We start from the raw sequence: 18,439 nt of genomic DNA on the forward strand, positions 1-18,439 counted from the left end.
CTTTGTGGTCAAATACGCCAGGCTGCACATGAGATGCCTTCAGGGTTGGCTCAGCTCCAACTACAAACCCAGCAGGCAGTTTCTGCATAACACTGACTCCACCACCAAACGTATTGGCCTCCCTATATTGGTGGACAAAACCAGAGAACCTATGCATGGGTGTTCCCTTCCACACTCCCCAGTACTCATGCTCACCACAGACACTTCCCTGATAGGTTGGGGAGTGCACCTAGGTGACCACAAGGTACAGGGCCACTGGTCCCTATCAGAGACACTTCTGCACTTCAATCTTCTAGAGCTCAGAGCCGTCAGGTATGCTTGCCTTCACTTTCTTCCCACCATAAAGAACAAGTCCATCTGAGTTCTGATGGACAACATAGCATGTATATTTTACATCAACAGGCAGGGAGGAGCATGATCATACTCCCTACGTGCAGAAGCCTTCTGGCTATGGAATTGGTGCATACAACATCACATAGAAATCCCTGCTTCCTACCTGCCTGGGTGTCACAACAATACTACCGCCAACACACTCAGCAGACGCTTCTCTGAGGAACACGAATGGGAATTACATCCCACAATACTCCAACAGCTCTTCAGCCACTGGGGCACTCCGTCGATAGACCTGCTTGCCGCTCCTCAAAACCGCAAATGCCATCTATTTTGCTGCAGAGCGGGACTCGGGAACGCATCTCTAGGGAATGCGTTCCTCATTCCTTGGAACAATTCACTCATGTACGCTTTTCCACCAGTTCCACTGATACACAGGGTTCTACACAAGATCACAGAAGACAAGGCCCGGGTCATACTTATTGCCTCAGCTTGGCCCAGATAGACATGGTATCTTTACCTGCTATGCATGTCCATCTGTCTTCCAAGGACTATCCCCAACAGACCAGGTCTCCTCTCCCAGAACTGCGGTCAACTTCTCCATCCGCAGCTCCAGAAACTCCATCTGATGGCATGATTCCTTCATGGTTTCAATCCCACAAATTAGCCTGCTCGGAATGGGTCCAATACATCCTCCTGCACAGTAGAAGGGACTCCACTCATAAGACTTACCTGCAAAAGTGGAAATGCTTTTCCATCTGGTGCTTCCACAGATGCCTGACACCTCAGACTGCAACCCTCCCTCACATCCTAGACTATCTTTTCAAACTAAAACAGGACGGGCTTTCACTCAGTTCTGTCAGATTACACCTCGTGGCCCTTACCACCTTCCATGACACCCTGGACGGCTATTCACTTTTTGCCCACCCAACCATGAAACGCTTCCTCGTGGGCCTGCAAAATCTCTACCCTGAGATTCATTCACTAGTAGCCTCCTGGAATCTCAACCTAGTTCTCCACGGTCTCATGAAACCTCCTTTCGAGCCCCTGGCTACCTCATGCCTGCTCCACATATCCATGAAAGTGGCTTTCTTGGTAGCCATAACGTCAACGAGAAGGGTTGGTGAAATAAGCGCCCTGATGGCCTACTCTCCCTACACCATTTTCTCTAAAGACAAGGTTACTATGTGACCCCACCCCAAATTCCTCCCCAAGGGGGTGTGTCCCTTCCACCTTAACCAGCCAGTACACTTACCTGTATTCTATCCGACTGGCTTTTGCATTCTATCTTGACAGAACTAAACCATTTCATAAATCCCCTAGACTATTTGTTTCTACTACAGAGAGATCAAAGGGTGATGCAATCTCTAAGCAAAGACTCTCCAAGTGGATCTTGGACTGCATCAGATGCTGCTATCAGACCCAGATTGTTCAGCCACCAGAGAGTGTTAGAACTCATTCTGCTAGAGCAATGTCAACATCCATTGCCTTCCTCCACAATGTACTTATTACAGACATATGCAAGGCAGCCATGTGAACATTTGACCACACATTTGCCCAACTTTATGCTATCGCATGGGATACCACGGCAGACGCCATAGTCAGCCATATGGTACCAGCCACGGCTCCAGGCACCAGCGCTCCAAGCACATGCCTGGGGTGGCAAGCTGCAGGGGCCACCCTGCCAGTCCCTGTTAAGGCAGCAGTCAGGCTGCCTTTGATGGCTTGCCTGAGGGAGGTCCACCAGTCCTGCAGATTCGGTGGCAATGGGTACGCCAAAGCCGCGGGACTGGTGGACCTCCCGCAGGCATGCCGCTGAATCCACAGGACTGGGGACCTCCCACAGGCAAGCCGCCGAAGGCTGCCTGACTGCTGTGCTTCGGGCAGCAAAAAAGCTAGAGCCGCCCCTATATGGTACTGTCTACCATTATCCCTCACGCAATTCCAAAATCCCACCAACCATAGTGGGTACTGATTCACATTCACCTGGAGTGGAGCACCCACAGGGACTGCACTCAAAGAGAAAGTTACTCACCTTGCAGTAACCGAGGTTCTTTGAGATGTGTGTCCTTGTGGGTGTTCCACTATCCACCCTTCTCCCCTCTACTTTGGAATACTAATCAGACAACTCCTATGGAAGAGAAGGAACTGAGGGGGGTGCGGGACGCGTGTGCTTAGGCAGACCCTAATGTTGCTGCGAGACAGCACCTGAGTGTGTGACTTCCCAACCAGGCACTGCTACCGAAGATCTCTGATCAATGGCACCGATATGCACCGTCCCCTAGAGTGGAGCACCCACAGGGACACACCTCTCGAAGAACCTCAGTTACTGCAAGATCAGTAACTTTCTCTTCTTCTGTTCAATTCTGAATTGTAAATGATCATTTTCCTTGCCTTTGACAAAACAGACACAAGTAGGGGAGGGGGAGAGAGAGAGAGGATACTAAATGTGGGGGAAATTCGGCTTCTGTTGATCTTGAAGTACAAGGCAACTAGACAGTCATGTGGGGGCAGCTGTTGTTCTGGACTCTGCCTCACTTCTGCAGTCTGGGATGTCATCTGGCTGGTCTGGTCAAGTCACTCTCCTTCACCGGTCTGTCTCAGACTGGGCAGAAGTAGATATGCCATCTCATTTCATTATGCTTGTGCCATGAGGTACAGCTGGTCTCAGGATCAGATGAAAAGCTGAGTGAGTGACAGTTGGGAAGGGAGACAGTGAGGGATAGAAAGGAACGTACAAGGGGAGGAAAGACCGAAGGGTCTCACATGTATATGGCTGATGTCCTCATTGGTGCAGCAGTGGTGGTCAGAGGTCCCCCACTCATGTGTTGAGGTCTGGGAGTCATGATGACCCTTCAGGCTCATAAACAAAGGACAGTATCTGGAGTGAAGTGAGGGGCCTATCAGCCTTTCCCCTGGTAATCCCCCAAGAATGCAATCCCCATTCAGTTTCCCCACCCCAAGGTCTCTCTTTATGAACCTCAAAAGCAGATGATGATGGGCAGGAGAGCCATGTCACAATTCCTGATTTAATTGCACCTCTGACCCCTTAGGGGCCACCTTGAGGCACCCCAATTAGGTCTCTGGTCTGCAGATGTCACCTTTCTGGGGACAGAATTCTGCCATTCTCGCCTTCCTGACTGGGTTTTTAGATTGCAGACTCCTGCTCATGTGATCACAGTGAATTGTGGATCTGACTTCAGTTCAGCATCTGCAGTCCTGTTCTCTCAGAGGCAATGAAAATGTTATTCATTGACTGACCAGCTTTCAAAAAGCCTAGTACTCTTGATTCAGCACAAAAGCATTATAAAGAAAACTTACCTTTATCAATAGCTTGTATATATGCCTGACTTGCCAGGTGATCACCCATCCTCTACAAGAAGACCCTGGCATGTTTTAAAGTACTTTGGGTCTCTGCCCACATTGTTTCAGCAGTGAAGATTTGCATTACTTATCCCTAGTGTCTTTACTTCCTGCATGCTTACAATTACTAGCAAAGCCTTAAAGATACACATAACATTAATACAATAGTCTTTGACTATTCCATTTCCAAAGCATCTGTCACAAGCCCATGCTCTCATTATTTTGACACCATAGACCTACTTTCCAATAAACCCATTTTGATCCATTAATTTCTGGTTTTGTTCTTCTCTTGTTTACCAGATATACAACCCAAGGAATATGTTGAGAGTGTTAGGAGACTTTTGCTTTTTGTTATGACTAATCCAGTCATTCTGTCTCCCTTTTTATACATTTCTCCATCCACGCTTATTGTTATAGGGGATTGGGAAGTGGGTTTTAAAAAGGTTCTGACTGTTGGGGTCATAATTGGGGTAGACTTGCTAGGCTCTCATTTTTACAACCCATCAAGAGGATTTCAAAAATAACTTGGGGATTTGAATAAGATATTTCTGTAATGTATTTGTTTAACTTTGACTCACTTTTCTGCTTGTTTCTATCATGATACAGAACATTCTCAGAGCAGCACCTATTTTTCTCTCATTGCCATAATGACAGCCTGTCACTGGTTAGGGAGGTAATGACATATGCCATTAGGGAATCTGATGGGGGTGTGACATGTCTGCTGTTGGATACATCCTTGCCCAATCTAGAATCATTGCTACAGCCATTGTCATTTTTAAACTGGGATCTGGTGGAATTTAACAGATAGATTAGCACTTTGCTTGGCCTCACTTCTGTAAACTGGGATTGCTGGCCTAAAATGACATGATTTAGAAGTTTCTTGTTGCCTGTTCAGCAGCTGTAAATTCTACCCCCACATCTTTCCTCAGGCTAGCTGAGAACTGGCAGTAACAGGCAGCTGCTGTTGCCCTGTATAAACCTTAAACCAAGTTCCCCTGGCTGCATAACACAAGAGAGGGTCTGTTAGCACTGAAGAAGCAACAAGGAAGAGTAAAAATGTGCCAGTTAACCTTGAAGAGGGAGTCCGAGTTCCAGCTTTGGACAGCTGGCTAGCAAATATATTCTGCTATGAAGCACAGACATTAGATGGGTTGGTTAGCTGGAAGACAATGGGCAAGGGAGTAGGAGAGGAGAGGAGACAAGAAAAGCAGTCAGGAATAGTGGAACCAATGAAAGGAGGGAGGAACCAGAGAAGGAGGAACACAAAGTGGTGTGACAGATTGGGGAAAGGTGAACAGGAGGTGGGGGAGATCGGGGAAAGGTGAGATGGCATTGAGAGATTGTGGCAGAATTAACAGGGAATGTTTTTCACATAAAAAATTGTGGGGGAGAAAAAAATAGAGATTGTGAGGGGGAAGTTCTGGGAAGACCAAGAGGTGGGACGGGGACCCAAAGATAAAAGGAGAGGAGAAGAGATGGAGAGAGAGGAAAGAAAGCAAAAAGACTAGAAGAATAATAGCCTAAACTGATTCGACCTTAATCTCAGGGGAAAAATAGACTCGGAGATTTTTTTAAGGTCAGAAGGGGCCATTATGATCATCTAGTCTGACCTCCTGCACAATGCAGGCCACAGAATCTCACCCACCCACTCCTGTAACAAATCCCTAGCCTACGTCTGAGTTTTTGAAGTCCTCAAGTGACCTGTGCCCCATGCTGCAGAGGAAGGCAAAAAACCTCCAGGGCCTCTGCCAATCTTCCCTGGAGGAAAATTCCTTCCCGACCCCAAATATAGTGATCAGTTAAACCCTGAGCATGTGGGTAAGACTCACCAGCCAGCACCCAGGAAAGAATTCTCTGTAGTAACTCAGATCCCACCCCATCTAACATCCCATCACAGACCATTGGGCATATTCACCTGCTAATAATCAAAGATCAATTAATTGCCAAAATTAGGCTATCCCATCATACATCTCCTCCATAAACTTATCAAGCTTAGTCATGAAGCCAGGTATGTCTTTTGCCCCCATTACTCCTCTTGGAAGGTTGTTCCAGAACTTCACTCCTCTAATGGTTAGAAACCTTAGTCTAATTTCAAGTCTAAACTTCTTAGTGTCCAGTTTATATCCATTTGTTCTTGTGTCCACACTGGTACTTAGCTTAAATTCCTCTCCTTCCCTGATATTTTTCCCTCTGATATTTAGGTCTTTGCAGTCTAGCAGGGACAAAGCAATTATTTGGCCTGACTAACTCGGGGGGAGGGAGGGGCACACCATCATTTGACTTTTCCCAGGTTAAGCATGCAACATATATAATTTTGTTTATCCAAATCCCAAAAAAATGAAGTATAAACTCAGCAGATTTATTGTAAGAATAATTTTTATTTAATATTTTGGTAATACAGTGATCCACCTTAAAATTAGCTGTTTAAGAACTGCATACATTCTATCTGCGTATTAATAAACATGAATAATTTTACAGTGATAGTATGATGCACATATTTGACAAGCATTTATACTGTGTATCACCTGATCATAGACATCCACACAAATCAATTTTGACTGTGTGAATGACAGTCATGTTATGACAGATACATATTTTAAAGCTTTTGGGAGAAGTACAAAATTACAAAAAAGGTATTTTTTACTGACATAAAAACAATGATCCTTGAATTAGAATAACTATTCTGTTGAAGGTTACAGTCTTTTTTATGGACATATAAAAGTATAAGTGAAAAATGTGTTGATCTAGTCTAGATCGGAGTATGAATATGTTAAGAATTTTATACAGCATTTCACAGATATAGGCTAAGTTCTGGGATATCAAAGATTTTATGTAGTCCACAAAATACCTGAAGGATACCCCTTTTTATTTTAATGTTTAGTTTTGAAAAACATGGACGTACATTCCCTGCAAAATCAGAGATTTGAAATAGCTGAGTCGGGTGTGTCCCTATTACCTAGGTTTAGGGGGCAATGCTTTAAAGACTGTGATACAGATTCCTTTGAAGTTAATAGCAAAGCTCCTATGTACTTCAGTGTGATCAGGATCAGACCTTCAGCGTTGCTTCCATCCACAACCACTGTGAATTTTGCCATTGCTGTCAATAGGGGGTAGGATTGTCACCTACTGTATAATATACGACACAGTCCTTCAAAGCTTTATTCATGTGAGCAGTCCTCACTCCATCAGGTAGTCCCATTGATTTCATGTTTATAGCACCAGGCCCATATTCCTCTATATACCATAGGGTCTGATTTTTGCACTAGTTTATGCACCTTAAGCAATGTGCTGAGTGCCCCTAACTCCCATGGATTTCATTTAGAGTAGAGGGTGGTTTGTCTCTCACAGGAGGTGCCCAACACTTTGCAGGGTCTGCACTTTTATATATTAAAAAGCAGGTTCTCTGAGTGGTGTTCATTATCCTATATAACCATTACAGAGTGGTTCAAGACTGAAATACTTCTCATGTATGTTTTACTTAACAGCTGCTCACAAGGCTATTTGAAATTTAAGTGTTTTGTGGAATAATGCAAACTACAAAATGTTCAAATTATCTTGATTGGGCCCCAATAATTGTATGTAATCCAAACGTCCATTATTTTATTTCATGTCCTTACCGGAAATAGACCACATTAATAGTACATGATGAACATCACAGGCATAATTTTAACTCCAGCTAATAGACTGATTATAGGACCATAACTGTATTTATTCCACGTTTAATCTTAGTGGCACAAAAGTTCTAAGGCACAACTCCTCCTGCAAACCTATGTGAATTTTAATAGGACTGCTCATGTGATTAAGTGTTGGCATGTGCCTAAAGATTGGCAGAATCAGGCATAAGCTTTTAGCTGAGAAAATAAACAGTCCACCATAAAAGGCCATCCTTAAGTAGGTTTTCCTAATGAAAATATCTGTTTTTCCTTTGATCGGTATCTCTGCTTCTGCTTATGAATAAATTAATGGATTATATATCATATCTGCCATTTGGTGACTTACCACTTTTAATCTTTCTGTTTGAGATGTAATGAATTTCAGTACATTCCATTTGTTCACATATAGATTATGAAATACATTTCAAAATTCTGTTGTGCTCATAAACAAGTCTTTTTGTAGTCATGCTTTAAATACTTTGGAATGTTAAAGGCAAGCTTGGCATTTTACCCAACTTCATTTGAAAGTTTATCATCAAGGCACTGAAACACATCCCAGCGCATGTCCCAGGATGCAACAGGAGCCCACGGCAGTTCCCTGTATAGGGCACTTGCAGAATCTGGCTCCAACAATCTAGGCATCTTTCTCCACACAAGATTTCACTTTGGGATGTAGAGTCTTAGAAGGCAAATTAGGGCTGAGAGAGCTGCAATGAGACATGGAAAGGGTTCATAGAATATCAGGTTTGGAAGAGACCTCGGGAGGTCATCTAGTCCAAAGCATAACCAATCCCAGGACAGATTTTTGCCCCAGATCCCTAAATGGCCTCCTTAAGGATTGAGCTCACAACACTGGGTTTAGCAGGCTAATGCTCAAACCACTGAGCTATCCCTCCCCCCAAGGAGTGGCTGGGACACTCCAGCCAGGCAGTTAATGAGGAGGGTGTCAAAATAACTGTGTTACCCAAAAACAAATTTACTTTTTAAATCACATTTTTTGCCTGTATTTCAGTACTTTATATATAAGGCTCCCGTGACACGCGCGCTCTCTCAAATTAAAAAAGAGGACCTGCTTAATGCTTGGGCAATTCCACTCCCCAGTGTTTTGTGGTACTTGGTATATTACAAAGAGCTCATCAGTGCAGCATATTATTTACTTTATTTTAAGTCTAAAAAGAGAGAGGCGGGAGCATCCTTATATATTTTATTCAAACATCAGTGTTCATAGATTTGCTGATTTATCTGCTTGCAATCTTTGGACAGCTTTATCTAGCAAATCCATAGTTTCCCTAAGAGTGACATTAACTGTAAATGGCTTAGGTTTAATGGTCAACCCATACGTGAAGCCCATTTTAGAGTCCTCATTTGGATTAGCAATAAAATTGCACTGGTGTACCAGTATGGAGGTAAAGAGAAAGAGCTGCATCTTGGATAACTCCTCTCCAATGCACCTACGTTTACCCAATGAGAAAATCATCACATTGCTAGTAAGATCTTTGTTAATGAATCCATGCTCATCCAGGAATCTTGTTGGATCAAAATCCTCAGGGTTGGACCATTTTTCTGGGTCATGATTCACTGACCATTGATTGATGAATATGACCGTATCTTTAGGAATGAAGTAGCCCATTATGGAGGTGTCGACTGTGGTGGCATGTGGAATAGTGACTGGCACAAAGCTGCTGAAACGCATAGATTCATAAAGGAAAGCCATAACATAGGGCAAATGAGGTTGATCTTCTGCACAGGGCAAGCGATCTCTGCCAACAATCCTATCCACTTCTTCTTGCATTTTAACCTGCACCTTTGGATATCTGTTGGGAATTAAACATATATATACACAGGTGTGGATTATATTTGCATAGATGACATTTTCAAACAGACTTTCTTTTTGAAAGAATCATATTTAATTAGAGCTGCTCACATTTTTTTCACAATTTTTGTCAAATACAGTTGTCAAAATAAAATTTCATAGAAACATTGATTATGACAAATGTCTAGTGGGAAAAGGTCAATGATTTGTTTCAATAGTATTATCATTTGTTTAATTTAGACTGCTATATTAAAATTTTATTTTATATTACATTTAATATTTCATATGTGTATTGTATATTTTAATGCAATATAAAAGTTGAAACAATGGATTTAAATGACATGAGATGAATTATTTTTTAATTTTAAATTTCAGCTTTTCATTCTAAATCATAATTATTTCCCCTCCACACCTCCATACCCCCAAAAGTAGGAATTTCTCACAGAATTGAAATGCTGTTTCTTGACCAGCTCTATATGTAATCTCTAAATCTGTTTACATTGGTGTTTGAATTAACACACGAGACTACAGTATATTACACATGGATTAGAGCTGTGTGTAGTATTTTTTAAAACTAAAATATTTTTCTGATAATTTATCAGAATAGGAAAGTTCACAAGCACTTGGATCTTTGTGGATATTTACTATGACGAATATCAAAATACACTTTTTCATGGTACTGCATTGTATTTAGGATCACTAGCAAAACATTATTCCAGATTTGTTATATAAACTTGGAGAAGGATCTCCAAGTGAGAAAGATTATAAAATAAATAAACAAGCAAAAACATTGTAGAAAGAGGAAAAAATGGGCTGATCTCTTTTTTTTTTTTTAAGCTCTCTCATTCCTTCCCTCTCTAAACGCAACAAAGCTCTATTGTCTTCCTGCATCTATAATTTTTTTGAAGCCTTGATTTTTAACTCATCAAGTTTGGGCTTTTCATGTTCCTGTATCTCTCCCTCTCTCTCAGTATGTCTGCATGAGACAAGGTGGGTGAGGTAATCTTTTATTGGACTAACTGTTGGTGAGAGAGAATTAATTGGAATTAAATTTGCAAATTAATTTCAATTCAGCAGTGAAGTGTTCTCCCTGGTCACTCAATTACAGACCTAAGAGTTGCAATATTACAACAAAAAAACTTCAAAAACAGACTCTAACGAGAGACTGCTGAATTAGAATTAATTTGCAAAATGGACACCATTAAATTAGGTTTGAATAAAGACAGAGTGGGTGGGTCATTACACAAAGTAAACCTATTTTCCCATGTTTAGTTCCCCCCCCCCATCACCGCCCCACACGCTGTTCCTCACAACATCTTGTCAACTGCTGCAAATGGACCATTTTGATTACCACTACAAAATTTTTTTTTCTTCTCTCCTGCTGGTAATAGCTCACCTTAACTGATCAGTCTCATTAGTGTGTATGGTAACACCCATTGTTTCATGTTCTCCGTGTGTGTGTGTGTTTCTACTGTATTTTCCATTCCATGCATCCTGTAGTCCACAAAAGCTTATGCTTAAATAAATTTGTTAGTCTCTAAGGTGCCACAAGTACTCCTGTTCTTTTTGCAGATACAGACTAACATGGCTGGTACTCTGAAACCTGTTCAAGGTGAAGTGGCCCATTAATACCTCTGTAGTTATAAGACAAAAGGGGGAATTAGTGGGTTACAGATTGTTGTAATAAACCAGAAATCCAGTGTCTTTATTAACACCATGATTTTTAGTGTCTAGCAAAGTTATGAATTTAAGCTCGCAGGCTAAAGTGTTGTGAAGGTTTCCTTTGAGGATGAGGCCTGAGAGGTCAGATCCCTTTGTGAAATGTATGCATGCATGGCAACGTCCAAATGTAAAGTACTCCAGTTAGAATGCCAAACAGGTTATTTAAACATTAGTAATTATACCCTTACTCTTAAGGTGTTAAGTATGTGTGGCTTTTAAGCAGCAGCTAAATCGATGAGCCTAAGGAGATAATCATTTGCACTTTCTGTGGATGTTCAGGAAATGCTGGGAGATGAAAAGGAGGGAACACCAGTTTCTTGCTATTTAAATACTTCTTCAAACCGTAAGATTTTTGCTGAGTCCAATCATTTTCAGCAAGGTGAATATTATGGTGTGTTTATAGGCACACGCTGCCGAATGGGTCCACCTGCTCTAAAGCATTGAGATTGTTTGTTTGTTTGTTTTTCACTAGTTATGCAACCATAATAAAGGCACCCGCATTATAGGAGCAATAACAAAATAGAAGGTTTGTAAACCAGCGGGTGAACTCTTTTTATCTTGTTTAAGTAGATATTATCCTGTTCCTACTATCTTTGATCTTGATCTGGTAGAATCTGTTACTTTTGGGTTTGTTTTGTTGCCTTTTTGCCAGCCTGTATCTTCATGTAACGTTGTAGTGCATTGGGGTTTGGGTTTTTTTGTTTTTGTTTTGTTTTTAATCTTTAGTTTTTGGCAGTTTTCCCAGAGCTTCCGTGTGAGTTAATCACGAACAACCAAGGTACTCTAGTGCCCACAAATACAGGATTGTTACCTTATGTGTACTTTCTACTAGAAACGAAGAGCTAATAAACAGATCAGTTCAGTCTGATGCTTGCACATCCCTGGCAATCAAACAATTCACCTCTAATAATAGGCCAATTTGTTCATGGAGCATATTTAATACATTAGATTTCGGTTGCAGGAGTCACTCCAACTTGTCTGTCTTATGTCACACACAATGTTCTGTACAGCTAGACCTATTAGTTTAGAAGCATTGTTTATTTTAGTTGGCTTTTATATATGGATCCTTTCCAACAGCTGCATCTAATTGTGTTTGAGGAACTGGAGTGGGGAAAGCAATAGACGCACTATGTGATCAGTGACACAACCTCACTGTCACATTTCAGAAGCATGGCAGGGGAGAGAAGAAAACTGGTTTGTTTTTTTAAATGAAAGGGATGGGGTATATTTTCCCAGAACGCTGAAATTTTGAGTGGCAAGGGGAAACTTTATTCTTTAGACTTCAATTAGCAGGATGTAGCCATACCTGGGTCTCATAAACTGATATTAAACACACCCTGCCTAAAGGCAACAAAGAGCCAGACTGGCCCAATTCTGATTTTTCTCTCTACCTCCCCTCAAGAGAGATCAGAATCAGGCTCTGTATGTGTAAGTTATTTTAACCTGTGCTGGAAGTTCTTGCCTTTAACAGGGGAGGTTAATCCCATGTTTCCCTTGGAGGATTTTTTTTTTATTATTATTTAATAAAGCTGTGACAAGATCCTCACATTGGGCTTCCACAAGAAAGCCAGGAGGGGATCCTGCTGCTGGAAAGAAACAGCTGCAGTCAGGATGATGTAGCAGCAGTAGAGAAGAGGGTCTAGGATCATGCACTAAGAGAGACTCTGGGTTTATGCCTGTTTGTGGTAGGTAAACAGCTCTACCATTACTACCAGCAATTCCTATTTCTTATATAGCACTCTTCAAAGTCTTTTTAATGTATTTGTCCTCCCACCACCCCCCTGAGGTAGGGATGCAACATTATCCCAGTTTTACTGATGGGGAACTGAGGCACAAACTGATTTAGCTAAGGTCACTCAACAGGGCCATGGCAGAGCCAAGCACTGAGCCCAGGTCTCCCCTATCCTGAGCCCCTCGACCCTCCTTCCCCTCGGAGGGGTCGAGGCCGAGGCCTGGAGGGAGATGAGAAGGGATCGGATCTTGGCCGAGCAGGAATGCTCGGTTCATGCTAGTTGCTGAGATGCCAGAGTTTGGCCGTGGGTTAGGGACAGGGAGCAAGGCGGGCCACGGGCTGGGCGGCCGTCCCACTCCCCTGGATCGAAGGTGACCAGATGTCCCCGTATTAGGGACTTTATTTTATATGCACAACTCTACCCTCCCCCCCCCCCCGAAAACGTGCCCCCCCCTTCACACTTGCCCCCTCCCCGCCGCGTTGGGTGGCTGGTGGCTCTCAGAGCTGCTGGCCCAGCCCCGGGAGCCTGCCCCAGCCCCGACCCGAGCGCACCCACCGGATGAGGAAGATGACGAGCCACTGCATGGCCGTGGAGAGGGTGTCCTGGCTGGCCCCGAAGATGTCGGTGACGGTGGCGGGCACGTGCTCGAGCGGCAGCCGGGGCTGCGCCTGCTGGAGGCGGATGAAGGCGTCCAGCATGTCGCGGGGGGCGGCCCCGGGGCGCAGGCTGCCGCGGTGCTGCAGGAACTTGCCCCGCACGAAGCCGTAGAAGTCGCGGTTGAGCTGGCGGAAGGCGCAGTAGGCGGCGCGCACCGGGTTGGGGAAGCGCTGGAGCCAGGGCAGCGCGTCCACCAGGCTGCCGGCCCCCACCGTGCGGCCGAACTGCTCGTTGCGGCCCACCAGGCGCAGGAACTCGGCGTCGCCGTGGCTGTAGCGGCGGCCGAAGCACAGGGCGCTCATCACGTTGGCCACGGCCACCACCAGGCTGCGCGAGGGGTCCAGGAAGGCGCCGCCCGCGCTGCCCCGCAGCAGCAGCGCCACCAGCGCCCGCGCCTCGCCCAGCAGGTGCTGCTCCAGCAGGCGGCGCGGGGCCGGGCTGCCGGTGGAGAAGGCCCGCACGGTGGAGTGCGCCAGCCGGCGCTGCAGCTTCCACAGCTCGGAGTAGCCGCCGAAGGCCAGGCTGCGGCCCCCGGACACCAGCTGGAAGGAGGGGAAGCGCGGCCGGCCGGCGAAGGCGGCCCCCTGGCGGATGAGCGCCCCGCGGATGGCGCGCTCGCCGTTCAGCACCACCACGGGCCGGCTGCCCAGGCGCAGCTGGAACACGTCGCCGTAGGTGCGGGCCAGGCGGGCGAAGGTGAGGTGCGGGGCGCTGCCCAGCTGAGCCGCGTTGCCGATCAGGGGCCACGGGAAAGGGCCCGGGGGCTCCAGGCGCCGCTGCCGCAGGAGGAGCTTCGCCAGGTGGATGGCGGCGAGCAGGGAGAGGAGCAGCAGCAGGGCGCTCTGCAGGGGCGGGATGCTGGAGAGCGCCTCTCCCAGCCGCCGGAGGGCCATGCTGCGGGGAGAAGCAGAGATCAGCTCGGGCTCTGAAAGAGGGTTCATGTGCCCGCACCTGCCGCGCAGCAAAAGGCGGGGGCAGTGGGGGGCTGCAGATGTGCCGGCTTCGCCGGGGCGACCAGTGTAAACGGAACAAGTCCTGACACCGACGCCAGCAAGCGATGCTCATCATGTCACTGTGGAGCCTGAGAGGTGCCTAGAAAGCGCCTAGCGCGCGGCTGGGTGCGGAGCGAAAACCGCAATCCAGCACCATGGGCGTTTGAGAGCTGGGGAAGCGCTCGCCCCGGCCGAGAGGGGAAGTTTGCCTCCTGGCGTGCGGACTCCCACGGCAGGAGAGGGCGAAGAGAGGAGGATGCGCTCGCTGTAAGGAGCTGCCGCGACGTGGAAGCTGCAAGCAGCTTCTTCCGTATACAGGTCGGGCAGGTGTTGCCAGCAGTCACCGCACGTCTGTGCCTACTGCAAAATAAATGCGTCTACCTCTTTGGGATCTGCGCGCAACGCTCCTAATTGTCTTTGGAAGGAAACAGTGAGAGACTGTATATCAGGACAAGCTTTCCCCTTTTCTGACTTGAATTAGCGGTAGGCGTGAACTGGTAACGGTCAGTAAGCACGCATGGGTTGAGGGAGATGGGCACAGCCCCAGTGATACAGGAATATCATTCACACCCAAATAGCAGTTACCAGTGTGGTCACCCAGAGCTCCTATACAACGGTCTAAACGTGCTTCACATTTTGTCTTTTAATTTGAGTATGGGAGGAGGGGAAGGGGGGAGGCAGCTTTTAAAAAATCCCTAATAAACTGACCTGCTGAAAAATGCTTCCATCCGAGATTTCTGGGCTCCAGTGGGAGGATCCGGGCAGCCTGTAGCAGCTGTGATCCGTGCAGTTGGGCAGCCCCAGCAGAAGACTCAGCACGCAGAGCAGCAATGAGGTTCAGATCCCAGACTGTGGGAAACTCATTAGAAGTCCAGGTTCTTTTCATCCGGAGCTTGGCAGGTCATGTGCAGGCAAATGCCAATTGCACCCGATCCTGCATCGTGCGTTGTTCTAACCTTCCAAGCGTGTTAACCCTTCAGAGCTCGCACTTCAACAGCCTGCCTCGTTCAGACTAAATAGACATCAGCCAGGTGTGATCCCCGCACACAGCCCTGGTGATGAGGCAACCAAAACCTGCTGGAGAAAAAGAGCGACTTACAGGACAATTTAGTTCCCCCTGAGTTGAGCCGGAGCCCGGCTGGGCAGCCTCTTGGCATTGGCTCTCCTGGCTTCACCTCCACCAGCAGCTGCAGCCGCCAGCCCGCAGTTAGCCTTTCCCGAATTGCCTGGTACAGACAAACCACAGCTGCCCGATTCTTTCCTACGGGAGCCGGTTCTTTGTCAATTGCCTTTGGCCCCAACCCATCTGGACTGGCTGAGCCTTCAAGGTTTCCTGCCTTTTGGTGAACGTTTAGCAAAGCGGTTCCAGTTGAACGGCTGGCGGGGCTGTGAGATCGCGGACTTCTGTGGCAGGAGGGAAAATCTTCATCTTCAGGGTTTATGAAGTTGGAAAGTTTCCCCCTCCTCTGCCTGTCGCCTCCCAGTTGCGTGCGGAGTTTGCATTGCGTGAGCCTGTGGTGGAACCCTCCAGCCATCTCCTCCCCCCGCTCTCCCTCTTCGCAGTACCTGACACCAGCTTAAAGGGGAATAACGCGAAGCTGGGCAATGCAGGCGCCCGGCCGCGTGCAAGATTAGAAAGAAACAGCTGTAGCACGGGGAACCAGGCTGATAGCTTTACCACCTGCTGAAGGGAGCTGTTAGTTCCCAGAAGTGAGTTATTTCCTCGGTGAGAGGATGAATAGTTCGTTCCTGTTCGGTTTTGCTCCTCATCAGAAATCTCTGTAGGTCACTGAGATGTGTCCCCTCTCTGGCGGAGGGTATGGAGTCTCGGCTGGAAGTAGCCTGCACGTCTCTCCATTCGTTCGCTTACCTCTGGCTGCTCAGGGAAGCCCAGGGAGTTTTTGCTATTGACTTGAAGGGGAGCAGGATAGGGCAAAGTAAAGGGAACAGCCCAGATGTTTCCTACGGTTCCTTCTTGAGTCCCATTACAGTTTCTATTTGTTTGTTTAGGGAGTTTTAAGAGGTTGACAAATGCTTGCCATGAAATATCAGATATAATACAATAATCATTATAACACTGGGCTTTTGGTTAAAGAGGTACAATGATATAGTCATCAGATCTCTCTATGTTACTATATTGCAGAGTGAGCATGTTAAGACACCCAAAAACATGTCATTTCTAATTGTTTTATTAGACTGACTAAAATCTCTGATTACACACTTAGCAGAGCAGACATGTCTATCGCATGTTCATATTCAAAAGCAAATGTACTGTTCCCCTTTTCAGGCACAAATAGTGATCTTTTCAGAGGTATATTTTCCAATGTTCCAATATTATTGGGATGCTTTCTACGATTTATCGAAGGGATTATTTCCTTGTAGACACATACAGACAGAGTGAGAGAGTTAAGCACTATAATACATTTAGGATGTATTCCATTCTTTCTGTAATCCATTTTAAATCAAGAAGTCCTCAGAGATACCTACAAAAAGGGGGTTCTGCGTTTCTTTTCAAACTGCTTTTTAAATATTCTTAAACTCTCTCACACAATTTGCCCCAGGCTAACAAAATAGATTACAAAGCATGGCAGCTTTGAGTGGAAAATATCATCTTGGTAGCGTTTAGAGTTTCATGAGATTAGAACATGGCATCTTGTCCATCTGATAAGTTATTTTTATTTTGCTTTACTATTTATTAATTTGTTATAAAATGCACATTTTGTCCACAGCATTATATCTGGGTTCATATTACAAACATTTTAGCAGACTGTTACCAACAGTTGGCATTGATCAAACCCATCTCTCCTTCTGCCACCTCCATCAGCTGAGTAATGAATGACCTAATCCTATTTCCACTGAAGTCAGTGCACACTTTACCATTTATTTCAATGGCAGCAAGAATGGATCTGTTAGGAGCTGGGTGAAATCTTGTTATGGGTGGAGTTAAAACCTCATTGAGATTAATAGGTCTGACTGCACCCTTCAGTTAACATACTGTAAAGATAAACCTCATCTAAGACAAAAGGAAAATGTGAACACATCCAGGAATTTTTGCTATGTAATGTTAATGTTCAGTGGCATGGATGTATGCTAGAGGGAAGAACACACAGAAGCTGAGACAGATAGGTATCTGACCTGGAAGAAACCTGAGTAGAGATTTTTTGATCAGAGGTGCAGGCTGAAAAGAGTGTTCTTGGTGCTGTGAGCCAAAGAAGTGCTTTCCTACTATTTGATTCCTTCTGCATTCAGAGACACAGAAGTTTGCATGTTCTTTGTAAATAAACAAAACTGCATCAAAGAAATCCTTATCATCAATTTCTACTCTCAGCTGGAACATCCCCAGAGCCCCAAATTTTGACTACATGCTCAAGTCAAAAAGAGGCAACAGGTCCTATATCTCTGTCCTGCCCTCCTCCCCCTGAATTAAGAAAAGGACAGTATGTGTTTTGCATCGAATCCCCAGGTCACCAAACTCCAGTGCTGGTGGACTGCAAGAGGGAGAAGATTTCCAGAATCAAGGTTAATTTACCAAGGACGCCTTGCTGTCTGCACCCAGGAGCTTAACACTGGGGACAAAGATCAGGAACATCCTGACCCACCGGAACAGGACACTTGAAACAGATACCCAAAGAAGCTGAATCCTGGGCCATTCAGAGCACTTTTAAATGGCATTTCCTACTGTTGAGTGCCTCACTTTGCAGCCTTAAGATTTTTTTCCTGTTGAACCTCCAAATTAGATTGTATGTATAACTGCTCACCCTGGGTGGTCAGCAGGGGTTGAACCAAGGACTTCTCCACAAAAATCATGAGCATTCACTGTTCAAGCTAGAGGACTCAGATCTAAAAGTTCATGTATTATTACAAGCCTAATTTATTTTTTTTTTCATTCTGTAATAAAATATATATCCTCTCCTTTCATTTTTCTTTGGTCTCTGAGAAAGTTGAGAGACTTCCAGGAGTCATGGATGTCGAGTCCTACCATTGATCAATGTTTGGGGAAAAGAAAGAGAAGCAAGGCAAGATATGAAACAATAAATATAATATCTTTTTTTTCTCATTTATATTGAAGTGGTCCCTACTGGCCAACCAGGTCTGGGCCCCATTGTGCTGGGTGCTGTACAAATATGTAAACAGTGAAGTTCTCACCCAATATGTTTAAATCCATTATTGTCCAAA

At 45.2% G+C, this 18,439-nt stretch overlaps 1 protein-coding gene across 1 annotated transcript; it reads right to left on the reverse strand.

Moving 5' to 3' along the window:
* Positions 1-6,138: 6,138 nt before the first annotated feature.
* LOC127049932 (cytochrome P450 1B1) lies at positions 6,139-18,121 on the reverse strand. The gene is made up of 3 exons (XM_050951328.1): positions 14,972-18,121; positions 13,170-14,165; positions 6,139-9,160 (listed from the first exon to the last, which is right to left on the reverse strand). Exons 1-3 carry the CDS (start codon positions 14,989-14,991, stop codon positions 8,569-8,571), a joined length of 1,608 nt encoding a protein of 535 aa, XP_050807285.1. The 5' UTR covers positions 14,992-18,121; the 3' UTR covers positions 6,139-8,568.
* Positions 18,122-18,439: the final 318 nt, after the last annotated feature.

The sequence above is a fragment of the Gopherus flavomarginatus genome, chromosome 4, assembly GCF_025201925.1.
Source record: "Gopherus flavomarginatus isolate rGopFla2 chromosome 4, rGopFla2.mat.asm, whole genome shotgun sequence".
Classification (NCBI taxonomy): Eukaryota; Metazoa; Chordata; order Testudines; family Testudinidae; genus Gopherus; species Gopherus flavomarginatus.

Excerpts from the sequence above, each read along its gene's own strand:
- LOC127049932 (XM_050951328.1), bottom strand. The coding sequence starts at position 14,991 with ATGGAAGCATTTTTCAGCAG. Across the intron at positions 14,166-14,971 it reads ATGGAAGCATTTTTCAGCAG|CATGGCCCTCCGGCGGCTGG; the intron begins GTCAGTTTATTA and ends TTCTCCCCGCAG. Across the intron at positions 9,161-13,169 it reads CTCGTCATCTTCCTCATCCG|ATATCCAAAGGTGCAGGTTA; the intron begins GTGGGTGCGCTC and ends AATTCCCAACAG.